The sequence below is a fragment of the Lepidochelys kempii genome, chromosome 3 (genome assembly GCF_965140285.1).
Source record: "Lepidochelys kempii isolate rLepKem1 chromosome 3, rLepKem1.hap1, whole genome shotgun sequence".
Classification (NCBI taxonomy): Eukaryota; Metazoa; Chordata; order Testudines; family Cheloniidae; genus Lepidochelys; species Lepidochelys kempii.
Window position 1 is genome coordinate 144,049,078 of NC_136382.1, and position 25,085 is coordinate 144,074,162.

A 25,085-nucleotide genomic window follows, 5' to 3' on the forward strand; every position below is an offset into this window, starting at 1 on the left:
CCACGATGGGTGGTTTTCCGTCCGTTATAGGATTTGCACGGCGCCTGTTCGCGTCGCTGCTTGGTTTTCTACGTATTTTTCTGTGTGTGTGTTTGCTTCATGCAGCAAGATTATATCATGCTGGCTGCTCTGGATGAGACAGAGGACCTAGTGGATGGTGGTAAACAAGGAGCAATTGATGACCTGGGGCAAGGTGAACTAGAAGAATTTATAAAGTCACTAGGTGTGTGCAAATATTCAAAAAAAATCGTGGTGGTAGAGGAGAAGGAAGAAAAGGACAAGCCAGCAAAGAAAGAGAAAATCAGCAAAAAGGAAACTAGTGCCTTTTCACCAGCAGGAAAGAAAGAAAATCAAGTCAAAGAAAACAAAGGAAAAGCACAGATCAATAATGGCAAAGATGGGAAAAAGAAGCCAGCTCAGCCTAATGAAGAGCACATTCCTACAGTGCCAGTGGTAAAGAAAGAGAAACAAGAAGAGGTGTTTGAATTTCATGCTAGACAAGTACTGCTGATCAAACCAGGGGGCAAATGGTATGATCTAGAGTACACCAATGAATTCTCTTCTGAGCAACAAAATCAGGTGTTTGTATCAAAGTATAAAGCCTTGGCCCAAAGACTGTATCAGCAGGAGGCAGACCTGTATAAGAGTAAGACAGATCTTCAGAAGGGGGCCTCCTCAGCTTGGATGAACACTGTTGTGTCATCAGGTACGCTAGCTGACAGAATGGCAGCCATGACCCTTCTTATCCAAGATGGGTCTGTCCACACACTCCAATTTGTTGAGACCCTGGTGAACCTTATCAAAAAGAAGGGCAGCAGGCGTCAGAGCCTAATGGCTTTGGATACTTTCAAGGAGCTTCTCCTCTCAGATCTTTTACCAGATAATCGTAAACTCCACACTTTCTCTCAACATCCTTTAAACAAACTGGAGAAGCTTTCGAGTGGCAACAGAGATTCAAGGGACAGGCGATTGATATTATGGTACTTTGAGCATCAGCTGAAACACTTGGTGGCAGAATTTGTACAGGCATTAGAAACACTGACCCACGATTCTCTGATGGCAACTAAGGCTCGAGCCCTTGCAGTTGCTTATGAGCTTCTCTGTAACAAGCCAGAGGAGGAGAAAGCTCTTCTTGTGCAGCTGGTGAATAAACTGGGAGATCCTCAAAACAAAATAGCCACCAAAGCCTCTTATCTTCTGGAGACCTTACTTCATAAACATCCAAACATGAAAGGAGTTGTGTGTAATGAAGTGGAGAGGCTTCTCTACCGATCAAACATTAGCCCTAAAGCTCAATATTATGCAGTTTGTTTTTTAAATCAGATAGTCCTCAGCCATGAGGAAAATGATCTGGCTAACAAACTGATAACTCTATATTTTTGCTTTTTTCGGAGTTGCATCAAGAAAAAAGAAGTTGAATCTAAAATGCTCAGTGCTCTTCTGACTGGGGTGAACAGAGCTTACCCTTATGCTCAGATTGGTGATGAGAAAGTGAAAGAGCAGATGAACACACTGTTTAAGGTGCTGCATCTTGTGAACTTCAGCACCAGTGTCCAGGCCCTGATGTTGCTTTTCCAAGTAATGGACTCTCATCAGACTGTATCAGATAGATATTATGCAGCGTTGTACAAGTAAGTGATTGATACGTTCTCTGACTTTGGTGGTCTAAATTTCATTTTATGAAATGATAACTGTTAACTAAAAATGCTGTTGTAGAAACACATGAAGGACTTTATTTTGTCATTAGTGGCCTCTCTGGTCAGTTTCCAATCTTCCTGTGCTAAAATTTTGGACATTTGTTACTAAATGCTTACCTATGTCCATCCCTCCTATAATGCACATTGTAAAAAAAATGGCAATGACATGACAATCACACAGGTCATCAAAACAGAACATTTAAACGTAACCCATTGTTCATGTATCGTTTTCCAGTTGCATGTTTTAACCCCATACTTAAGTTTGAAACTTATTGATGGTCACCTGCTTCTGTAACCTGTATTTTAGCTGTCTAATTTTTGTTATAATAACAGTTTGCCTAAACTCTTGTTTCCATACTTTTATGGGGGGCAAGATGTTGAGCCTCCATGGGAGTGGTTCTCAACCAGGGGTACACAGAGGTCTTCCAGGGGGTACATCAACTTATCTAGATGTTTGCCTAATTTTACAACAGGCTACATAAAAAGCACTAGCAAAGTCAGTACAAACTAAAATTTCATACAGACAATGACTTGTTTATACTGCTCTATATATTATACACTGAAATGTAAGTAAATATTGTATTCCAGTTGGTTTATTTTATAACTACATGGTAAAAATGAGAAAGTAAGCAATTTTTCAGTAATAGTGTGCTGTGACACTTTTTTGTATTTTTATGTCTGATTTTGTAAGCAAGTAGTTTTTAAGTGAGGTAAAACTTGGGGTACGCAAGACAAATCAGACTCCTGAAAGGGCTACAGTAGTCCTGAAAGGTTGAGAGCCACTGAGTTAGACTACCCTAGAGGCTCTGCATTTTAACCATCCCTTTTGGAGCTGACTGTTAAGAAGTGACATATAAAGGTTCTGAAGGAAATTCCTAACTGGCCAAGGAAAGCCACTGATTAATCCAGGGCTCTCATATTCCCCTTTGTTCCTCTTTGTGCAAAACATGCTGCTTCTGCAGTGCCTTCTAGCCTTAGCTAACCTGAAGAATAAGACAGTGAAATTCTGATTTGTCACCAAGTGTTTGGCCTGACTGTAGAGTGCTCCAGTGGGCTGATCCTTTTCTTTCCACTTTTTAAAATAGATGTTTCTGTTCTTTGAAAGTGTGAGGAGATTGCATAGATCAATTTATCCTAATATTTTTGACATTTTAAAACCTGATCATGAAGTTTTGCTTTCTATTGCTTTCTATTCCAACCTTTTCTTACACACAGGCTGTTTCTCTGTCACCTGACGGCTCAGAAATGGGTTTTTCATGTTAAATATTGTATATAGATGTCTCAACAGTTGTCATCATAACAATTCAGTATTTACTGTACTATTTTCTTATACGGTAGAATAAGAAGTAACTACTCTTTTAGATACCACTGTGTAATATGAAAAGGTAAAAACACTATAATAGGTAAATAGAAGGAAATGTTGCTGATAATCCTATGTTTTCCACAGGAAGCTGCTGGATCCAGGGTTAGCAGCATGTTCAAAGCAGTCCATGTTTCTTAATCTTGTTTACAAGTCTGTGAAGGCAGATGTTGTGTTGCGGCGGGTGAAGGCCTTTGTGAAAAGATTACTTCAAGTCAGCTGTGGACAAATGCCACCATTCATTTGTGGAGCCCTGTATCTTGTGTCTGAGATTCTGAAAATAAAACCAGGATTACGAGTTCAACTACAGGATCATGTGGTATAGTGTGACTTTTAACAACTTCTGTAATATTGTGTTGGGTCTCCACTTACTAGCTTTGGTAACACTAAAACCTTTGGGTTTTTTTCCAGATCAGCTTTTCTTGACAAGTGATTCTTGTCCCTTTGGCTTTATTAAATGTATTCATGAACTTCTCAGTAGGAGTAACTAGGAATAGTTGATTTCTCATCTGGTCTTTTCCTTAATATACTGAAACAATTTTATATGTGATGAAAAACAGAACAGATTTGTATTCTAGCCAGGCCCAGAGGCTCCAGTCGGGATCAGGGGGCCTCACTGTGCTAGGTGCTATGTAATCATCCTACCCCAAAGAAGGTTATCTAAATAAACATTTATTTGTGTTTCACATATTTGTTCCTCCCAGTCCTCTTGCCTTCACCTTTGTTGCCTGACTCAGCTTTTCCCCTTCAATCGTGCCTGGAATAGCCTTTCATGTGCATTCTCTCCTCCTTGAAATTTACTTTTTCCAGGAATATTTTCCTGCTTTGTTCTCCTTCCCAATAATCTCTCTACATCTTTACATTTCCTGAACAATTTTTCCTTGACATGTTTGTCTTGTCTAATTTAGGGCCCAATTCTGCTTCCTTTGAAGTCAGTAGGAATCTTGCTATTGACTATAGTGGGTAAAAGATCATGCCTTTTGCTTGTAAGCTGTTGAAGGCAGGTATTTTGTCATTATTTTGTAAAGCACTGTAAATTATATTTAGTGATGTTCCAGCATCGATATTTTGACTAGAAATCACTGACATGGTTTGATCAGCGTGTCAACCATTTAGTCTTCACAATTCTTTCATCCACATCTTAGAATACGGTAGCAAGCATATTTCATACTACTTGGGTAATAATTTAAAGTTCTCAGTGGATTACGGTTTGCTGTGGAATTAATTTAAAGGTGATCTTCACATATTTTGACAAAATGATGTAAAACAAGGGTATGCTTTGAATATAATCCCTGAACATTGCAAGACTGGTGATTTGCAACCACCATGAAAGCCTGCTGGATCATGGAACCTGTTCTCTTCTGCACTAGGGATTGGAGGAATGGTACCACTAAGTCCTGTTGGTGTTTATGTGATGTTATTTTGCCTTTTCTCCTCTTTCTGCCCCCAACATTAAACTGGATCCATGTTTCTGTGGGATTCTCTGATGATTATGACCTGACCAGCTTAGTGGTGTATATTTAGAGATTTCCCTTGGGTCTGCTTATACTAGGAAAGTGACCTGCTGATGGTCATAATTACCATCAGCAGATTTCCCTGATTAACCCCTCTGGCTGCTAGTGTCAAAAGGGGCCAATCCATTTTCAATACCATTACAGAGAGTGCCCTAGTTACTAGTAGAATGTAATGTGCAGTGTGCTTAGTATAATGGTGTTGAAAAGAGTTTTGTCTCCAGCAGCCATACTGTTTTCAAGACCAGTAGAGAGCAAGCACGTCAGGGAGAGGACATTTAACAGTGGGATGTTTTCCTAGGCCCATGGTGTTAGGAGTCAGTGGTACTATGCTTCAAGTAATGTGGTAAGAATAAAGTAAGTTATACATACACTGACATGCCAAGTGCCCCTCTTACCGCTGTTTGAAATATTAATAGATATTGAAGGCCAGAAAAGACCATTACAATTGTCTAATCTGACCTGATGCATAATGTAGGTTATAGAATTTCACCCAGTAATTCCTGCATAATGCCCAATAACTTGAATATCTTCAACACTGAGCTCACTTTGTTTATATTTTTGTAGGTCACCTTTAACAGAATTATGTAATCTTGTCCAACTGAATTCATCACCTGTTATTACTACTATATAGAAATGCAACAATTAATGAAAAAATGTTTTATCTAGGAGTCTGAAGACGAAGAACACTTTCATGACCTGGAAGAAGCTGAAGAGGATGAGGAAAAATTCACAGATGCAGACAGAGAAATGGAGGCAGAAAGAGAGAGCATGATGGAAAGTTCTGTCAAAGCAGATGATACAAATTCAGCAGCCTCCTGGGTGCATCATCAGAACCTAGGAGGTAAATTAACTAGAAAATCTAAGTCATATTCAGTAATACCGTTATCTTCTGGTAGGTTGATCAGAACTCTTAGTGGAAAAATGAAAGAATAAATTAAAACATTACTTTTAAAAAAATCTCTAAATTAGAGTCTGATCCAAAGGATTCAACCTTCAAATAGAAGTTCTCCTCTTCTATAATTCTTTTTGAATATAAGTTATGTTCCCATATGTTTATGTACACATTTATGTTTGAAGAAACTTAAAGCGTTTGTGCTTGCTTCAGGTGGAAAGAATTCAAGTTGCTATGATCCATTGCACCGAAATCCATTATTCTGTGGTGCTGAAAGCACAAGCCTTTGGGAATTAAAAAAGGTAAAGTGTTCTTACAACTTTGTTTAATTGTTTTTTATGGTAAGGCCCAGTTCAGCAAGAAAACAGTTTGGCTTTAATGTCATGGAATATAGACTTGACTTTGCTCAGACTCACTCTTAACTGTTATTGAATTTTGTGAAATTTTAATCAGGTGGGAGTAATATTGGATGAAAAGGAAATCACTTACTCAGTTTTAACTTGAATAGATTACATGTCATGTCAATAATTATGCGGGGTGTGTGGAATTGCAACATTTAGATTGAGATTAGAATGATAGCAACAGATCTTTTCCATGCTCTTACATTTGCATAGTTTTTTGTACTGAATAAGGTTGTAGTACAAATAGTTATAACAAGCTTTAATCTTTATTTTGTAATAAATTCTTCAGCTGTTCTCAGGCAGCACAAATCAGACTTTCTTTAATTCAAAGTGGCTATGATTTGTGTAGCAAGTAGCTGAACAAAATTCTAGATTCTTACAATGGGGACATTCCAAGATTCAGCTAAGACATTGTGGATAATGTTGCTGTAGCAGTAGTCAAATGGGAGAGGCTTTTGTTTTCTGATTGCACACATCTTTTAAGAAGAAATATACAAATGTTTTTATTTTTTAGCTTTCCGAACACTTTCATCCATCTGTGGCTCTTTTTGCAAAAACTATCTTAGAGGTAAGTAACTTACCATTCCATAGTGTGTAATTTCCATTTTTTATTGGCATTACAAAGACTGGTGAATAACTTAATGGAATAACTAGGGCCCCAACAGTCGATGGTTTACTAGATCTAAACTTTGTAGCAGGGCTACCTGATTTCTGGTTTGTAACAGAACTTGAACTTCGCAGATATAGCGAGAAATTCTGTGACATCATGAATTACATGGTTAAAATAAAAGTTCAAAAAGAGTTTTTATGGATTTAAATATTTAACCTGAATGAGAAAACGCTTAGGAGGAGCCAATATGGATGGCTTTTTCTTCATCAGATCACATTTCCACACAGAGTGGGCATGGCTAGCTCAGGTTTCACAGACCTGGCACCATTTCCTCCACTGTTTGCACTGACATTTGTTGCTGTGGTTCCATGAAGTTTATGCAGATTGGTAGGTGTCTCATCCCACTGACTTTTCTATTGGGTTTTCTTGGATTTGAGTGCAGATGGAGAATGAATTTACTTTTTTCAAAATGTCATGGTGCCTTTTCTGCCATAGAGGATTCATTGCTCTCCTTTAGTTGCCTAAATGTATATACATTTCTTAATGGAATTTATTTCCTCACAGAATAAGAGGGCTGTGTAAATTTGCAAGATGTTTAACCTGCTTGGTGCTGGTATATAGACTTCAAGGATTAGGGACCTCTTCCTAACAGTCCTTGGATAGCATTTTGATTGCAAAAAGATCTGTCTGTTTGTATTGGTAAATTGAGGAATCTTACTTTTAATTTCTTGGAGAGTCAATGTGCACTTCCTTTTAAAAAGATGCCTCCATGTGCTCAGACTATTAGAATCCCACTTCTCTAAACTTCAGCTTCAAATCCCTAATTGAAATGCTGTAATTATTATTATGAATCCTTTCAGTTAACTAACCCAAGCTGAGAGGTTTGTGTACTCGAAGGAAAGTTGTTTTAATTGAAAGTACAGAGCTATTTACAGAGTACTGTAACTGCTCTCACGTCTTGACTTATTTTTTGAGATGCATTTTTGTCATTTTGGGCATATTTGTCTACTTGCCACCCCTGCATATTCTGCATAAAAGTGAAGATCCCTTTTCCAGGCTTTTCCAGTTTTCTCTATCACTTAGTCTCCTGACAATGTCTTCTGAGACTCTCTTCTTTTAAAGTTGTGGTTATAAAGAGATTATAAAGAATTAGCTCCCAATACATGGGAACTGGTCTTGTATTAATCTAAGACATGTACAGTGTGGTGATGGATGCCAAATAAATGCATGTCATAAATACTAACAGTAAAAGAGGTGAGAAGTGTTCATATAGATCAATATTTGGATAATATTAATGTTCGTTTTTATTTTGAGTGCTTTTCACAAAATGGACTATGCAGTCAGAACAAATGTTTTTTATGGCATTATGGTATTTGGTACTGTGCCAAAGTGAACACACAAAAAGTGTATTTTTAAAAAACATTATAACTCAGAGATTTTGTTTTGACTGTGATAGCTAACTAGTGCTGGGCATAGATTGTTATTTACTATGATATATGCACCTTCTTTTCTAAAGGACTTTAAAGTTTGTAATTGATCAAGAGCGTCAAAGTCTGTCCAATAAACCCATAAAGAGGCTATTAGAAGGTATCATTGAACTGTTGCAGTGGTCGAGAGCTCGTGAAGGTGTCCTAGAGCTAAGAAGAAAAATAAAGCACAGAATTTGGGAATCTGAAAATAAATGTATTCACTTGCAGGTTCACATAATTAGATATCCTCTCACTCAGTTTAATATTGTATTCTTGTTGTTTAGTGTTCAAGTTTGATGCTAGATCTTTATGTAATTTGAGTTCATTTCTTGTGTAGTTTGAAATTAAGACCTTGATGGTTTTTGGCTCTGTTTCTTCCAGGGTGATTACATTCAATATGCAGGTGACCCTCTACAGGATTTCACACTAATGAGATTTTTGGATCGCTTTGTGTACCGAAATCCCAAACTTCATAAAGGCAAAGGTGGGAACTTTTCTATACATTATAGGACATGATCTTTATTGTTGATATATGTAGTGGTAATATAAACATGTGAAACAACACATTTGATTGATTTATGTTCTACCACAGAGAACACCAGCAGTGTGGTAATGCAGCCAAAGAAGAAACAGTTAATGAATGATGTGCGTAGTCTTGCTGGTAAGTGGAAACATTTCCAGTTGAAAGATTGCAATGGCTAAGGAATAATAATGTTCATGGTGGTGTACGTAAGGCAGCAAATGTCTTTTGTGCGTAGTTGTTGCCTCCAGTGTATATATATATATCTGTACCCCATGCCATGAACATTATTCCTGTTTCATCAAGAAAATAATAACAAAGAGAAAATTGTTCTCCAGAGGCAAGTAAGTCATATGTGATCCTTGCTCTTCAGTCCAAGCTTCTTACACATGAATATGTATGGAATGTTCACAGCTCAAAATTCCGGGCCGTTAAACCACCTTATCAGCAGGGGGTGCACACCTATCTGATAGAAGCATAATGGTCACAACGGTCTCAGCTATCGTTTTCTGTATCTCTTAATGAATAAGAAAATCCTGTAGCCTTTGCTTCTGCACATGGCTTGGTTCAACACATTTCCTGGTGCACCTTTTTACTGTTCTTTAAATCTTTTCTTCATGCTTGTAGTTCATTCACTGTCAGTTTCTTTATAGGGAAGTAGTTTCTTTTCCTCAGGCAGTCAGTGAGCTGTTGCTCTCTGGTTAGCCATCATACAGAGAAATGCATGCTAGCAAAGGAAGGGGTAGAACTACGGAAACAGCAGACCTTGCTGTCCTTGAAGCCCTGAGAGGCCCTACAGGAATATAGCAAATGGAGCTATTTTTGTAGTTTTCATGTACTGGACAAAGCTTTCTCATTTGTTTTATGAGATGTTGTTCCAAAGAGAGGATCTGGAGAGAAAAAGAGTCACATAACTCATTAAAAAGATGGAAAATAGCAGAATAATTGGCTCTTGTGACACACATCCCTGCCAACCATGTGTTGCTAAGGTAACTTGGGATGTCCAGCCATGCTTTCTGAATGATGGGTGTAGTAACTGCCAACAGTGACACATCAAAGGCATATTCTGGATTTCTGTGATTTCCAGTTTCCCTAAGAGAGAAGCCATTAGCACCTGAGGCCTTGAGAGGCACACAGATATGGAAGGAAAATGAGGGCAGAGGAATTAAAAAGCAAGGTGGGGAGAAAGACTGGAAAGGAGGTGAGCCTCTCTGTAGCTAGTCATGGCCTTGCAGGGGAGTAAGGAATAGCAGAGATCCTGCTTTACCCTCCTTTTCTTTCCCATTCATCTTCCAGCAAGTGTAACACAGTTATTGACAGATCCCATGCATCTTTTTCCAAACACTCTCCTCTTTCACTGCCAGAATGTATTTCCTTGCTCCCCTTTTCTTATTTCCCACACAGTTTGCAGGGTCTGTAAGCTCTGACAGCTGAATTCATGAGGGTTTCAGGGGCTCACGAAAATAAAACTATGTTCACATATCGGCGTGTTGAGTATCTTTTAAAAAAAATAACTTCCTAGATAAAAAAAAATCTTAAGCTAAAATTGTGCCATTGTAAAATATATGTATATTTAAATCATTATTTGACTATTGTATTCATAAATACAATTTGAAAGTCAGGAAACTCAGTTCTACAATTAACAGTGGTATAGATGACCTTTATATCAACACCTGTGCTTACCCACCAGAAACGTCCTTATTCCTCACCACACCTTTTACTCCTGAGGGAATTATGCACCACTGGATGTGCGCAGAATTAATGTCTGCCGCAGGTTTCTTTGCTTCCCTGCAGAAAAATGACTTTCTGACAGGGAAGCTGCAAGAGCGGTCACATGCCCCTCCCTAGCAGCGTGGGTGCATTGTTTCGGGCACCTGGAGCAGCTGGCGGAGAGGTAAATCACTGTGTGGAAGTGGGGCTGGGGATGATGCCAGGTGAGACCCAGGACCCCCCACATCCCCACACCTGGCTCTCCCCAGCCCCATGGCTCCTACACAGCGCCAGGCTCAGCTGCTAGTCCTAGTTGGGGTTGGGGAGGAGCGTACTTCCCCTGCATGGAGCGGCCAGGGCTGGGTCAGAAACCTCCCCTGGCCTCGCACCCCCCCCGCACCCCCCCATGTCCTGCCCCCATCACTCCTCAGCTGTGGGGGGAGCAGTCACTATATGGGGAGCTGCTCACCCATTCACCCAATCCCCATGCATCTAGGCTCCCTTCCCCCCGGCTGAATTGGCCACTACCAGACCCCGACCCCCCCCCCCCCCCCCCGGCTTAACCCTATCCCCACGCACCCAAACCCTGCCGAGCCCTAACGACCTTCACCTGGACCTCCTCTGCAGAGTTCCATTGCACCTGCACCCAGAACCCCCCGCAACAAGCCCCTATACATCCAGATCTCCCTGCACCCAGATCCCCCCCACTGAGCTGCCTGCACCCAAATTGCCCCACACAGAACCCTCTCACCCCACACTTGGATCTCCCCACACTAAGCCCCTCCACACTTGGATCCTGCTAGGATGAGCCTGCTTGCCCACACCTAGTGTGCATGGCGCAGAGGGGCAAGACTCTGGAGTGTTTCTGGGGCAGGCCAGCCCTTGTGCTGTGTCTGGGTTGGGTGCAGCCTCAGTGCCCAGTCTGTGTCCTGGGCAGGGTGGGAGGTTGCAGGGAGATCTCCCACCTCTGTGCAGCCAGTGCCCTGTGCTCCCCACTGCCATGCTGGAGCCACATTTATTGACAAACTTGCAGAATTTTAAAATATTGTGCACAGAATTTTTTGGGGGGGCGTGCACAGAATTCCCTTAGGAGTAACCTTATCTATTTTTCCATTGCTGACAGCATTCCTCTATGTACTGTTCCAAGAAATGTCCTCCAGTTCACTTGACCATTCAAAGCAAGATACACAAGTGTCTTGCCGCTTATCTACGTATGATACAAAAGCACTTGCTGTCTTCCACCATTCTAGAGAACCCTACCTGCTTTATTCACCCTTTCTATTCTGTGTCTTCCTCATCCGTACTCCCCACTTGGCTCTAATACCCTGCCCTTCAGAAACTGCTCTGATGTGTGCTGCTTTAGATACAGTTTATGTAAGATGGGTAGGGTAGGGCCACAATTACTGAGAGGTGTTTAGAATGTTGTTACAAATTCACTTGTTAGTGATGTGAATGATTAAAGTAACTTCAGAACTGGTAATGGTGCAACAGCATACTCATCCCCAACAGGAAGATGGGGTTGGGATACAGGATCAGAGTTAAGGTTGTTTGCAGAAGCCTAATTAAATTTCTTGCTTTACAAATATTTGTTTTAGTTACAATAATAATAATAATTAACTAATAATTAACTGGTTAAAATGAAATAAGGTTTTAAACACTTAACTGTGTGTAAAATATTATATGAGTTTGTGCTGGATCTCTAGTTTCAGTTCATATTCCTGTTCCCAAGTTATCATATAACCATATTTATTCTGCCTAAGTGACTTAAGTAGGAAAGGTGATTTAAACCTAGAACAGATTATATAATGATTTTAATCACATTAAGATATGTCCATAAGAGTATTGATTACTATGTAAAATTCCTAATCTGCAACTATTGTTAGGATTAGTAGGCATCTTTGTCAACATTATGTTGGTAAGATTCTTTCAGAAATAGGCAAGCTTTTGTCTGGCCTTGCTCCTTCCAGTGCTTAAGGGCAGGGTTTGGCAGCAGGAATGGATAGTAATGGACTGAAGACGGAAAGGGATTATAGAAGTTAATCGTCACATTCTCTCTGTAGTTAATTTAATGTGCAGCAACAAAGAATGAAATCCTTGGAATACAGCTAAAACTCTTTCCCTACCCCCCCCAATAAACAAATAGTCTACCGCTTTGCTACTGAGTTGCCATGTCTTCTGCTGAAGGATTTTTGTAACTCTTTTTGGCTCTTACTTATGCCTCTAGTTCTGTTCTCTTTGAGGTGCTGTAGCCAGTGCTATGTAGTGTTGGTATATATCAGTGGTTCTCAACCTGTGGGCCTCATGAACCCCAATTAGCACACAGCTGTGGCCCAGCTCAGCTGTGTACTAAAGGCCAGCTGCGTGCCTGGGGTCCGCCAGGTTCCCAGCTGCATGGCGCGGAGGGGTCCGAGCTAGCCCATCGCGGAGAGGTCCAGCTGGGCTGCCGGTGGGCCTTGCGGGGTCGGGGCTCCCAGCTGGCCCTGCAGGGTTGGAGCCTGGGGAAGCTGGCCCACTCCACTTGGTGGGGGTCGGGGAAGCCGCCCGGCCCTGTGCGGTTGGGGCAGCTGGCTCCGTGGGGCCCAGGGCGGGCAGCCAGCCAGCTTCCCCTTCAGCAACAGTCAGGGCTGCTGCTGCCCTGCCACCTGGCCCCTGTGGCCCAGGTAACACATTGTGGGCTGCACATCCCCTGAGAACCACTGGTATATAGAGTAGTCCATGGGTCTTTAATGGCACAAGGTTTCTGTGGCAGTATGAACATGTGATCAGGAATTTTTATCTAGAATTCATTCAAATGGATGATTCATTTATTGCATTAATCAAGGAGCAGACTGAGCATTTTAAAAACATTGACTAATTCCATTTATGCACTTTAAAAATCCTTATTTTGTTTAGTACATTTTTACTAAATATGTCAGGGCATCACCTAAACTGAGGTGTAGAGGATTTAGAATAAAAAGTAGTTGTGATTTGGCCCTCTGGAAACTAGTGCTCCCATGCAGGAATATGGCTATAAAAATCACAATCAGACCACCCTAGCAAATTGAAAACTCTGTGTTTGTGAGCAGTTAATTTACTAGCGTTCCACTGTACATTGTTTCCCCTGTAACCTTGATTATTGGAAATCCATTTCCATCACCCACTTTTATCTGAAACAGTCCTCTCCCCAGACTTCACTACTGGGGCCATGATATGGCTTACGATGCTGTGACATTTCTCTCTACCAGAGGGAGCAGGCTGTTTTCTGAATGCAGTGAAATGGGACATGGCTCTCCTTGTCTCCTTTTGAGTGTTTTTTGGGATGGGGGTTGTGTGGCGGGAGGAAGTGAGGTGCTTGTCACCATTGATGTCCTTCCTAATCCAGTTACAAGATCTTTTTGCCATCTCTGGTAGAGGGGGCTTTAGTGCCCTGCCTGTTGAGTACCTTGAGTACCTGCAGATACTTATCTTGCTTTCCTCACCGTCATTAGTGCTGGACTTTGGAAGTGGTGGGATGCTTGATCCTGTTCCAATCACTCCTGTTTGACCTATGCTGCTGTTCCCCTGCCCAACAGCTGCTGAAGAGCTTTTGGTCATAGGGGGAGGGTGAGAAGGACTCATTCGTGTGGTGGAAGAAGTGTGGAGGCTACAGGTTCCCAAAATCTGTCCCACCTCCAACCTTTTTTTAACATACACTCCTACTGGATTGTTACTAACATACATAAATGTGGATCCAGGGGATAGTTGGGGGTAATGCCTGTGAACTGTGGTGGGGTGGGATGTTAGCCCACATTTTATCATTTTAAATAGAAAATATAGTAGAAGTCCTTATTTTAAGAAATTGAGGAGAATACACCATATTTCAGAAATTTACTTTGGGAACAATTTTACTGTAGTGTTTTCATAACAAAACATAAATGTTCTATAATTATACTCAACTTGCTATAAAATCGTGCTCCTTTAGTGAAGCGAAGCATAAAGCCAGGTCTGTTATTTTTTCAGTCAACAGTAAGGAATTCCTTGCCCAAGATGAGAGTAAAATCCCAGTGGATGAAGTGTTTTTCCACAGGTAATTAAATATTTATGAATACTCTTAACAAGCTTTGTTCCTGAAATTTAACTCTTTAGAAAAAGGATTAGAATTTGTAAATTTGTCCTGACATTTTTACTCTGAGAAGTTTGAGGATTTGGATTAGCTCGAGTGATTTATGTAATGAAATGATGGAACTTCCTTTGCTCTGTGTGGAATATTGAAAGTTGTGAAAAATGTTTCAGAAGGGAGTGATAACATAATCTTAAAATGATAAGGAAAGCCATTCAAAATTACAATCTGCTCCTAACATCACTTAGTTGACTTAATAGTATGGAGTTGCAAGCACTGGTTGGTCAGGAATACCCTGTGTGCTGTAATACCTGGGCACAACAAGTTGATCTTTTTTAATATTTTAAAATATGTTACTGATAATAACTTGGCTTATTAAAATGGAGCAATTAAAAAAATCTAACTGATGGGCGTTTAAGGTGTTTGTTTACTTTTTATATTTCTCACCATTTTTTCCTCTATTTATAGTCTGTTTTATTTTCAGGTTATCATATGGTCACAATGCTAGTGTTTGAATTACAAACACTGCATGAGGACTGGCTTAAAAACCCCCAAACTTTTCATTGGATTTTTTTCTTAATTCATAACATCTTTTTTAGTGGTCTTGGGTTTTGCAAACTTTAGTTTTTCCTAAACCGGAAATTTGGGCTAAACTTGGCAGTGTCTCTTTATTGATATTGACTCTGAATTAGGCTTTTGTGGTTAAATTCTTTACTATTTAAAATTAAAATAAATACTAGCAAATGGAAATGGAATGCTCCTGTTAACACAACTATGGGAAGTCCGTTTGCGTTCTCCTCTTGATAAATCACTATTCCGAACCATTTTCATGTCAGTGCAAAAGTGTGTGCAATTTTCAGTGACATCAGAAGCTTCTCATAGATGGGATCCTGATATTAAAGAGACACCTACTTAAAAGTCACACTTCTGCCTGAAAAAATATTAATTATTGTTACAATAACACCTAAGATTATTATAACTTTAGTATTAGAGAATGTTTGTTTCTTCAGTTTAGTTTATTCACTTTTGATAATGCTTTGTGTAGTAAAATTCATATTTTCTTCTCATATCTAGTCACTTTTCCCTCTTCTTCGTGTGGATCTTTCATGCTGCAATAAAGCAGAGGAAAATGTTTTTAAAAATAGGTAACTGAGACTAAACCCACAAAAACTGGCAGAGGAAATCAGGGGGAAAGCATAGTACCTGAAACTACTTTTAAACTTTTTTTTTCCGATCAACCGGACTTCAAGTTGACAATGTTCATTTAATCACACACATCATATGTGTATTGTTCCTGTCATTTTTTAAAATTCACAGTGATCAAAAAAGCCTCTCAAACCACTAACCAGGCATTTTCACTGTTTTAAATCTTACATCACTTCACCATTTTACACTTTTTTTAAAATTTGAAAAATAAATGAACTATAAATCTTTGAATTGTGATCATATTGGAAACGATAACTGATATTTAAGTGATAGCTGGTAGACTTTATATACAATGCATGTAATCCATGTTGTGGCTTTATTAAAATCATTGCGTCATAAGAACACATCATCAGTAATGTAGTGTGTGATTGCAGAAAACTTTTTAAATATTTTAGATTTTATAAAAAGCTTGAGAAAGAGAAAGAGAAACGAAAACGTACAGTGGATGAAGAAAGCGTGGAAGACGTAGATGATGATGAATTTGAAAGAATACTAGGTAAGGCTGTATTTTTCATAGCAGTAAAGCACTCTCAGCGCTTAGTCTATCAAGGAACAGCCTGTGTAGACTACTAATTCTTTACTTATTCAGTAGTCCTTAGTGAGGGCTCTGTGTGCAATGTGATTATGCATCTCTGCCAATGGCTGCATATGGCTACGACTGCCCTTTCTTTTGAACTTGATGCAAGTTTCTGCTCTAGAATCTAGGATTGTCTGTGCATGCTGCAACTTTCATTGTTTAATCTGCAGCTTCATATTTTGCTCATGCAACTTAGACCAACATTTTGAGAATTTAGTCCTAATTATAACAAAAATATCTAACTTTTCATTGATCCCTTTTATGTTTCACCATTGGTCTTTTTAATGTACAGTTTGCCTCTGATGTTAGGCCGGGGGTGGCCAACGTATGGTTCAGAAGTTAATATGCGGCTCCTTGTATAGGCACCGACTCCGGGGCTGGAGCTATAGGAGCCAGCTTTCCAATGTGCTGGGGGGTGCTCACTGCTCAATCCCTGGCTCTGCCACAGGCCCTGCCCCGACTCCACCCCTTCACGTCCCCTCCCTTGAGCCTGCCATGCCCCCTCCCCTCCCCTCCCCCCGAACTTCCTGCACTCCACAAAACAGCTGATCAGGAGGTACAGATTGGCGGAGCGCTGGTGGGCAGGAGGTGCTGGGAGCGGTGGGGAAGGGAGGAGGAGCTGATGGGGGGGCTGCTGACTTATTACTGTGGCTCTTTAGCAATGTACATTGGTAAATTCTGGCTCCTTCTCAGGCTGAGGTTGGCCACCCCTGTGTTAGGCGGTTTGCATCACAAATTTTGGATCCAAGGCACCCTAGTGTTAACTTTTCTCTGCCAGCCTCTCTTCAGTCAAGGATTTATAGGGAGAGGACTTCAATTCCTTGAGAGAGAAGTGTCATAGTTTTTTTGGACACATTATTGTTCCTAGTTGGTGTCTTCCCTGGTTTAGATCTATATTTCTAAATTCCATCAGTGACAGTGGCCTTTAAAGTCCAAGGTGGTTTGGCTTCTCTGTGATTGAGACTCTTAATTCAGAGTCAAATGTGCAGTCCCTGTATTCTGCATACCTTGGTTATGAGCGTCACAAGATAAGACTCTGAATCATAGGGAATATTTTCTCATGTGATGCTGGGGTGGAGGAAGGATTTATGTATATTTCTCTGTACAGTAGCATGAAAATAAACAAAATGAATTTTAAGATAACTTTCTCCAGTGCAAAGGAATTCTCTTTCAAAACTTATACTATGCTATTGTTTTTGTATTATGAAATGCCTTGTGACTCAAGGGGTCTGTTAAATGGTTTGTAAGCTAATTGACCAGTTTTCCATAGAAGTAAAACTCTCCTGGGATTCTTCCTTGATGAGTCAATAAATGTAAACAATGTATGCTTGAGAAAATGGAAGACTTTAAAATGATGATAAATTGTGCCATGAGCATTCAGTCTATTTATTAAATAACTTCAAAATGTTTCACTTGGCTTTGTGTTGCAATAACAAAAGAAAATTCCCCATTTTTTTTTTCTTTCAGAGTCATTTGAAGGTGACAGTTACTGTGATACTGTTAGCAAGGATGACCTTGATTTTGCTGGGTAAGATTTTTGATTCTGCTCCTTCTGTACTAATTCAGTGCCACTCCTACAGATTTTTACTCCACATGGCTGAACATTACTTTTTGAAGAAAGTCAGCCTTGCTCAGTATCATTTTGCACGAGGCGCTGCATGTCACTCTCTCTTCCACCTCCCCCTGGGCTGAGCATGCTGATGCTATGGCACTTGCAACTTAGCCTAGAAAGCGTGAGGCTGGGCACTTTATCTGTATCATCTTGGTTTTCACGGTCTCCAATTTCATGGTCAGATAATGCTAGTGAGTGTAATCATAAATTGGAATAATACATGATGTATGAAATCTGAAAACTGGAATTCTGATCCCATGTTAGAAGTCCAGTGTTACATAGCTTAATTCCTAGTAACTCGTTGGCTCCATTAATGATTGAATGTGCAATTTTATTTGAAACATACTTTTAAAATTCACTAAAGAAATTTGAAATTTCTTTTGGGAGGAGGGGGGAAAATTTATAGCTTAAATTTATAGTGAACCTTGAAAAACTTTGATCCAGATCTTGTTCCCTCTCAAACTCATCTTCGTTGTTACTACCTCTTTACCTACAGTTCCCCTCACCAAACCCCCTTCCCCCCACCTGTAGTGTTTCAGGATGGATCAGTTCCCCTCTATCCATTAAAGTGCTATACTAGGTTAAATTCTCAGTTTTCCATTTAATAGGCCTGCTAAGGCTTCTGGGGGTGTCTTTGAAAGCAGCTCAACAATCTCCTGTGCAAAAGGATTTCTGAAAATGAACTGGGACCATTAGAACATGTCACAACACACATAGCTGTTGTCAAAAGAGTACCTTAATCACAGGACTCTTTTCAGACCTTTTAAAGCGGGTGGACTTTCAGCAGCATTCCTTGTGTTAAATTCAGTTTGATGTATTTTTAATATTCTGTAAGTGCCAGTTGATTATGCCTTGGGTTACTTTTAAAATTCTTTGTAATGCTGCTTAACTTCCTAGTACGGTGCTTTGAAATAGATGGGTGTTCTCTGTAGACATCTAACGAGGCAGGAAGTGCTGAGTATTATTATTGTGTATTTTAGTAATATAAAAAACAAGCCCAAGGGTGGTAAGAAAAGCAAAGGAGGTGAGGAATGCAGTGATGACTTGGAAGATTCTGATGATGATGAATTCAATGAGATGGATGAAGAAGTAGTCTCCCTGGGAAGTATGGATGAAGAGTTTGGAGATGACATTGATGAAGAGGGAGGTGCATTTATGAATGTATCAGATGACGACAACAGTCCAGGTAAGGTAATGAAAACAACAGTAAGGTCAATACTTTTAAAAATGTGGTTGCATAGATTAGGTGTTTAAATCCATGGATAGGGACCTAAATCAGAGGCCTGGCTTTCAGAGACGCTAAGCTACCAGCAGCTTCCACTCAAGTCACTCTTTGGCCAAGAAGCTCCCATTGAAGGCAGTGAGCTGCAGGTTCTCATTACCTCTGAAAATGAGGCCACTTTTATTTAGGAGCCTAAATACGGAATTAGGAGCCTCATTTTAAGCACACCTCTTTGAAAACTTGGTCTTAAATACTTCACAAACCAGATACACTATTCTCTGCACACGCAAAATAGAACAAAAAACCTCCAAAGACCAAATAAACAAACAGGTCTGTACACAAGTAACTTACACAGTGACCATTATGTGGCATGAAGGAAAAAATAATCAGTCAATGAATGTTTGGCAAATTCTAGTTTTAGTTATGCATGATTTGAATCAACATTTATTAATTTTTTTCCACTGATTGATTTGAGACCAGTTAATGATTTTAAAATTAGTGGCTAATTAACTATTTGACTCCTGTAATTCTGTTTAGCACAACAACAAAAATTCATGTGCCTAATAATTTTATTTTTCTATAAGAAATTTGAAGCTGTGACTTAACCTGATCATGGGTTATTACGTTATCAGAGAGAGTGTTTACATGGAAACCACTTTACAATTTAAAGAAACATATGAGATTAAGAGATTGTTTATAATATTGGCTTGTTGAGGTCAGGGAGTATTATCAGGGACTGAAGTAACCTATTCAGATAGATTTTAATGTCTCTTTCAAATTGGCACTACTGCATAATATACTGTAACTCACGTATAGTCATCCTGGTTAATGTCATTTTGTTGCTGATCAATGAGGGAACATGCTCATTTAAAGTTGTGCAGTGCTCCCTTATAACGTTGTTTGGCAGCTGCCTGCTTTGTCCACTGCTTGCAGAAAGAGCAGCCCTTGGAGCTAGGTGGTGGGGGCTTGGAACCAGGATGGACGGGCAGCCCCCCATCAGGCTATCAAATGCCCGTAGTTCAGCTTTCCCTCTCCCCATTGCTGTGTGCTGCTCCTGCCCTCTGACTTGGAGCTGCTCCCGGGAGCCTCCTGCTTGCTGTGCGGGGGAAAGGGGTAGGCTAATGTCAGGGTGTCCCCCATCTCCACAGAGCAGGTGTGGGGGACATGACAGGGCTCAGGACGGAGGGAGCTTGCTGGTAGCAGCTGCTGTCTCAACTTGCTGATCTACTTAAAAAGGCAGTGGGATCAGCATACTTAAAGGTGCAATGCACGTCTCTCTCTCTCTCACACACACTGTGTGTCTCTCTCCCCTCCCTCCATTCGTGGTGCCTTGTAAAGTGCGAGGCTACACTAACAATAACCCTTGAGGCCTCAGCCGAGTGCTAGTCCGTCATTTAGCAGTAAGGCATTCCCTGGGAAATATCCCACGCTCTTCTGCGCTTTAATGTCACCACCTCACCAAGCTTCACAATAATCATTGCTGTGTACAGTACTATGTATACGTATGTATAAAATCTTTTGTCTGGCAAAAAAAATTTCCCTGGAACCTAGCCCTCCCCTATTTACATTATTTTTTATGGAGAAATTGAATTCACTTAACATTGTTTCACTTAACATTGTAGTTACAGTCCTGAAAAATGCTACTTTAAGTGAGGAGTTACTGTATTAGCTTGGTGGAATTTTTTTTTAAATTTCAACAGGTAATATTGATCAATTTAAAGCCTTTATCGATTTAAATTTTCAGTTGTGGGAAATCATGGGAAGGATGAGACAGTAACTTTAATGACATTAGGTGTTATCAATAGAAATATTTTTTCACTGGTTTGCATGTCCAGTAAAATCAATATTTGGCATTTACAGATAAAAGTCTAATCCTTCCAAGCCTAATACACCACACTGTTCATCAAATAGATACATTTTACATAATGCAATGTTTCTTTTGAACTTATTCTATTGGACTTCGTATCTCGTGGAGCTGAGATCAGTGCTTTATTTAATATCTTCCATGCTGTGATAGTAGGCAAAGGAGGCATTTAAAGCTGGCATGAAAAACTTAACTTAGCATTTCCCAAGATCTGTGGGTTTTAAATTAAAAATTTGAGTATGTCCATTGTGGTTTTAATGTTTTCTAAGAACAAGCTCAACAGAATAATGGGGCAGATGTGCCTTAATGGACATGTTAGTGTTCGTAGTTAATGTTTTAAATATAGTGTATACTGTGCAAATTATAGTGACCTATTTGGTTTTCTTTGATGATAGATGTAAACAGTAAAGATCAGGTCAAGTCTGTCAGTAAAAAAGGCAAGAGAAAAAAAGATATTGATTTTGCTGGATCATTTGAAGGTAAGAATATATTTTCATTTAAAGTCTGAGACAGGCTAATACAAAGTAGTAGAAGTATGTAGAGTGGCAGAGGGCTCTGTGGTGTAGGGGGTTGGTGCACTGATCTTTTGCCTCTGGAAACTTAAGTTCAAATTCCATTTTAGTGAAAATGAATTTCTCACACCTGTACCGCAAATCCAGTCAGTCTGGTACAATGGACATTAGCGACAGCTCTTGAGAGGCTGTTAGGGTTGAGATGAATTAGCAGATATATGTAGAGCAGATTACATTGTACCTGGATATAGTACATGCAGCACAAATTTGTGTTCCCTAGATTTCTTTAAAAAGGGAAATCTACAGATTCCTCAAGAGCTGTGGCCTGCTGCTGGTAATAAAAACAAACTAAAAATGCAAATTTGATATAAATTGAGTTTTAGACATGAAAAGTGAGTGAATAGATGAATTTAAAGGGGGGGGACGAGAGGGGGAATGTAGTCTTTACTACTCCCACTCAGAAAAACCCCTACAGCATCAGCTGTTGCTTTAGATCAGTGATATTCAGACTGAAGCTTGGGAACTACAAGTGGCTCTCTGCAGAACATATTAAAACCCTGCTTTAATTAATCAACCAGGATGTGTTTATTATATTAACCCATTGTAGTTGATAAAATACTTAGTTTTATATATTCTCACAGCACAAAGTATTTTGTCTCTTTAAATATGAATATACAGTACTATTGTAAATGAAACAATGAATTCACACTACTGTGACTCTTTAATAATTGAGGTCTGAGTGTCACTGCTTTAGATCTGAAAAACAACCTGCAAAAAAGGTTGAACCCTTTTTTTGCTACTTGGTCGACAAAGTTTACCTAAAGTTTTGTTTTTTTTAAATCTGCTTGTGTACATTAGAAATTCAGGTTCTGATGACTGGAAAACTGGAGAAACAACATCACAAGAACTAGGATTTTTAATTAGATAACTCTTTAACACTGGTTAAAAGGTGTGTTAAAGAGTCAACATATCCCACCCCCTTAAAATTTGAGAGCTAAAAACATACAGTAGAATATCAGAGTAATGAACAGCTCGGGAATGGAGGCTGTTCGTAACTCCTAACAAAACTGCTGGGCCCTCAGTCAGCAGCCACCGCTCCCCAGCTTTGACAGCAGCAGCACGGAAGTAAGAGTGGCACGGTATGGTATTGCTGCCTTCAGAGCTGGGCTCCTGGCCAGCAGCAGCCACTCTCCAGCTGCCCTGCTCTGAAGTCAGGGTGGCAATACCACAATCTCCTAAAATAACCTTGTGACCTCCTGCAACTCCTTTTTGGTTCTGGACTCCCAATTTGAGAAACACTGCTTTATACAGATTTTACAGGGGAGTATCAGGTAAAAGCACACAAAACCAGATTTCCATGGCCATGAATTTGGTAAGGCCCTAGCCATTAGGCTCTGATTCTGTATGCTTCTGAGGCAATCCTTTTGAGGAGGAAAAAAATACTGGCACACAATCCCCAATCTTATCAGCCATCCCTTCTCTCAGAAAAACTAATCCCCAATTTTTTTTATACTAAACTATTTTAAAACTTTCAAGTGTATTTGTAACAAACACTAGCAGACCACTTTTGTGAAATCAGTTCCTTCTGGATGCTAATCAGTGCTATTGAAATCTCTGTGAATGACTCCAGAAGAGTATTACTCTTAAGACTCATTTCTGCTGCCGCATTGATTAGAAGTCAGCCACTTAATGACTGCTTAAGGGACAGATGGAAATATCAGATTAGTATTTATACAATTTTCATAAACATGTTAACACTTATTATATTTTGGATTGTAGTCCTTGACCCTTCATCTATCACTTGAACTGTAAACTGAACAGGACAGGGACTGTCTTTGTACACCTTGCACTAGGGGGCTTTAATCCTGATTGGGTCTTTAGGTTGCTATTACAATATATATATTACATTATTAAGCGATCTGTTCACACATCTCTCCCTGCAATGAAATGATAGAGAAATCCTCTAGTTACATTCTAGACACTTAAATGCTTTTCTAGGAGCTTTAATAGAAATCAGATACTTTGGACAATGTTATTAAAGGATGAATGTTTGTCTGGTGGTGGTGCCTGGGAAAGTGTAGAATTTTAGCTGATTACAATTTTCAGTAATTTTTTTCTATTTGAAGGATCAAAGCAGCAAAAGAAAAGAAAACTCAAAGACATGGGCATGCTTGCTGCTGCAGAAGAGGTAAATCTGATCAGTATACATAATTAAGAAAAAATGCTTGATCTCACATTTTGCCTGAATATATTTTCCATAAAGAAAATACTAATATTTGTCTCTCTTTAAAGTTTGGCACTCTTCTGGATGAAAATGTTAAGTCCCAGTTTGACAACATTGGTATGAATGCAATGGCTAACAAAGATAATGCAAGTAAGTGCAGTTACATGTTCTATAAACAAACTATACCCTTACGCTATTTGAATAGGTACCTATGCACAATCCTTAAGACAATTTTAAGAAAAAATGTCATTGCTTAGTTATTTTTAAAAATTAGTGTATTCCATTTTAAAATGTTAAATCCACAAAAAATAATTCAGCCACTGCTCCAGTATAACTTTATGTAGATACATGAGGTATATAATACAACTGTACTTGTTTAAGGACTCTCGCCCTAGTCTAGATTTAATTGTACTTAGTCACAGCACGTGCAGCTTTTGACTTGCATCATTAAATACCTAATTCTAAATTATGTAATTTAACTTTCTCCCTGATGGGAATTTTTCTGATATAAAAGTTGATGTAACCAAGGTTTAGCCAAACACACCACTCCCCAGCTTTGGTGTATATGAAGCAAAAACAGTTTTCCCCCACAAATCTAAATCTGTAAATATCTACTTTTCAAGGTGGGATTAATCAAATAGATAAAGCACTAATTATACTCATTTCTCTGGTCTAAAAAAATTGATGGCTGCCATCCTAAACATTGAGTGTTAATGCAAACTATAACACAGGATCCATGAAAGCAACTCTAAAATTTGTGCCTTTGAAACAGGCCCAAAAGGTTTCAAGTATAATAGTTTTTGCATAATGGAAAAATTTGAGGTGAAAAATCCAATAGTTCACACTTTATTGGTGTTTTATGAATTTAGGGGTAGATTATTCAAATTCCAAACAGTGTTCAAAGGATACATCAGTTATCCACCACCTCTTATTTGTCATGTTCCTCCTCTTCCCTTGTAGGTATCAAACAGCTCAAGTGGGAAGCAGAGCGTGACAACTGGCTTCACAACAGAGATGTGAAAAATATTATCAAGAAGAAAAAACAGTTCAAACACAAAGGCCTGAAAAATAAACACAAAGGCAAAAAGTCAAGAAAATGAATCAGACATTCGTTTTACACTGCTTCCGTTTTTACTTACTTCTAATTTTTGCCACTTAGCCATTTCAGTCGGTCGTTCTCCCTTATTCCATAAACTCCAGCCCATTCATTGCTTTTGTAATAAACTGAAAATATATAAAAAAAGCATCAGTGTCATCTGTTTCTCTTATGTGCATCTGAATTTCTAGGTCTAATTTTATTGGATTTGTATTCATCTGATTCTGAGTAGGAAAAAAATCACTAGAATTGTCTCTAGCTAAACATACATTTTACAACCTCTGCATTTCTGAAAAACATTTAGCAACAATGCAAAGCTAGAAGATAATTCTCTGTCAAAAAGACATAGAATCATAGAATATCAGGGTTGGAAGGGACCTCAGGAGGTCATCTAGTCCAACCCCCTGCTCAAAGCAGGACCAGTCCCCAATTAAATCATCCCAGCCAGGGCTTTGTCAAGCCTGACCTTAAAAACGTCTAAGGAAGGAAATTCTACCACCTCCCTAGGTAACGCATTCCAG

General features: G+C 39.4%; 2 protein-coding genes across 12 annotated transcripts in view; one reads left to right on the forward strand and one right to left on the reverse strand.

The window, feature by feature from the left end:
- Positions 1-24,715, forward strand: part of CEBPZ (CCAAT enhancer binding protein zeta) — a 26,322-nt gene extending 1,607 nt beyond the window's left edge. The window contains exons 3-17 of one of the 2 annotated variants that reach the window (XM_073338348.2): positions 106-1,631; positions 3,145-3,376; positions 5,238-5,412; positions 5,677-5,765; positions 6,379-6,432; positions 8,325-8,427; positions 8,536-8,604; positions 14,152-14,218; positions 15,853-15,953; positions 17,502-17,562; positions 18,627-18,832; positions 21,128-21,211; positions 23,371-23,432; positions 23,537-23,618; positions 24,429-24,715. In XM_073338348.2, the coding sequence (XP_073194449.1) occupies positions 106-1,631; positions 3,145-3,376; positions 5,238-5,412; positions 5,677-5,765; positions 6,379-6,432; positions 8,325-8,427; positions 8,536-8,604; positions 14,152-14,218; positions 15,853-15,953; positions 17,502-17,562; positions 18,627-18,832; positions 21,128-21,211; positions 23,371-23,432; positions 23,537-23,618; positions 24,429-24,568 (3,051 nt within the window). In that variant the 3' untranslated portion in view covers positions 24,569-24,715. The remainder of the gene's footprint in view (positions 1-105; positions 1,632-3,144; positions 3,377-5,237; positions 5,413-5,676; positions 5,766-6,378; positions 6,433-8,324; positions 8,428-8,535; positions 8,605-14,151; positions 14,219-15,852; positions 15,954-17,501; positions 17,563-18,626; positions 18,833-21,127; positions 21,212-23,370; positions 23,433-23,536; positions 23,619-24,428) is intronic. The other variant, XM_073338349.2, reaches the window with a different exon arrangement.
- The window catches only part of CEBPZOS (CEBPZ opposite strand), a 30,477-nt gene continuing 6,638 nt past the window's right edge, over positions 1,247-25,085 (reverse strand). For 7 of the 10 annotated variants that reach the window (XM_078852236.1, XM_078852235.1, XM_078852241.1 and 4 more), the window contains 4 exons: positions 24,608-24,692; positions 24,378-24,529; positions 18,382-23,438; positions 12,960-15,360 (listed from right to left, as the gene is read on the reverse strand). In XM_078852236.1, the coding sequence (XP_078708362.1) occupies positions 24,610-24,692 (83 nt within the window). In that variant the 3' untranslated portion in view covers positions 12,960-15,360; positions 18,382-23,438; positions 24,378-24,529; positions 24,608-24,609. Of the gene's footprint in view, positions 9,354-12,959; positions 15,361-18,381; positions 23,439-24,298; positions 24,530-24,607; positions 24,693-25,085 lie in introns of those variants that run through there. The other 3 variants (XM_073338354.2, XM_073338353.2, XM_073338352.2) reach the window with 3 other exon arrangements.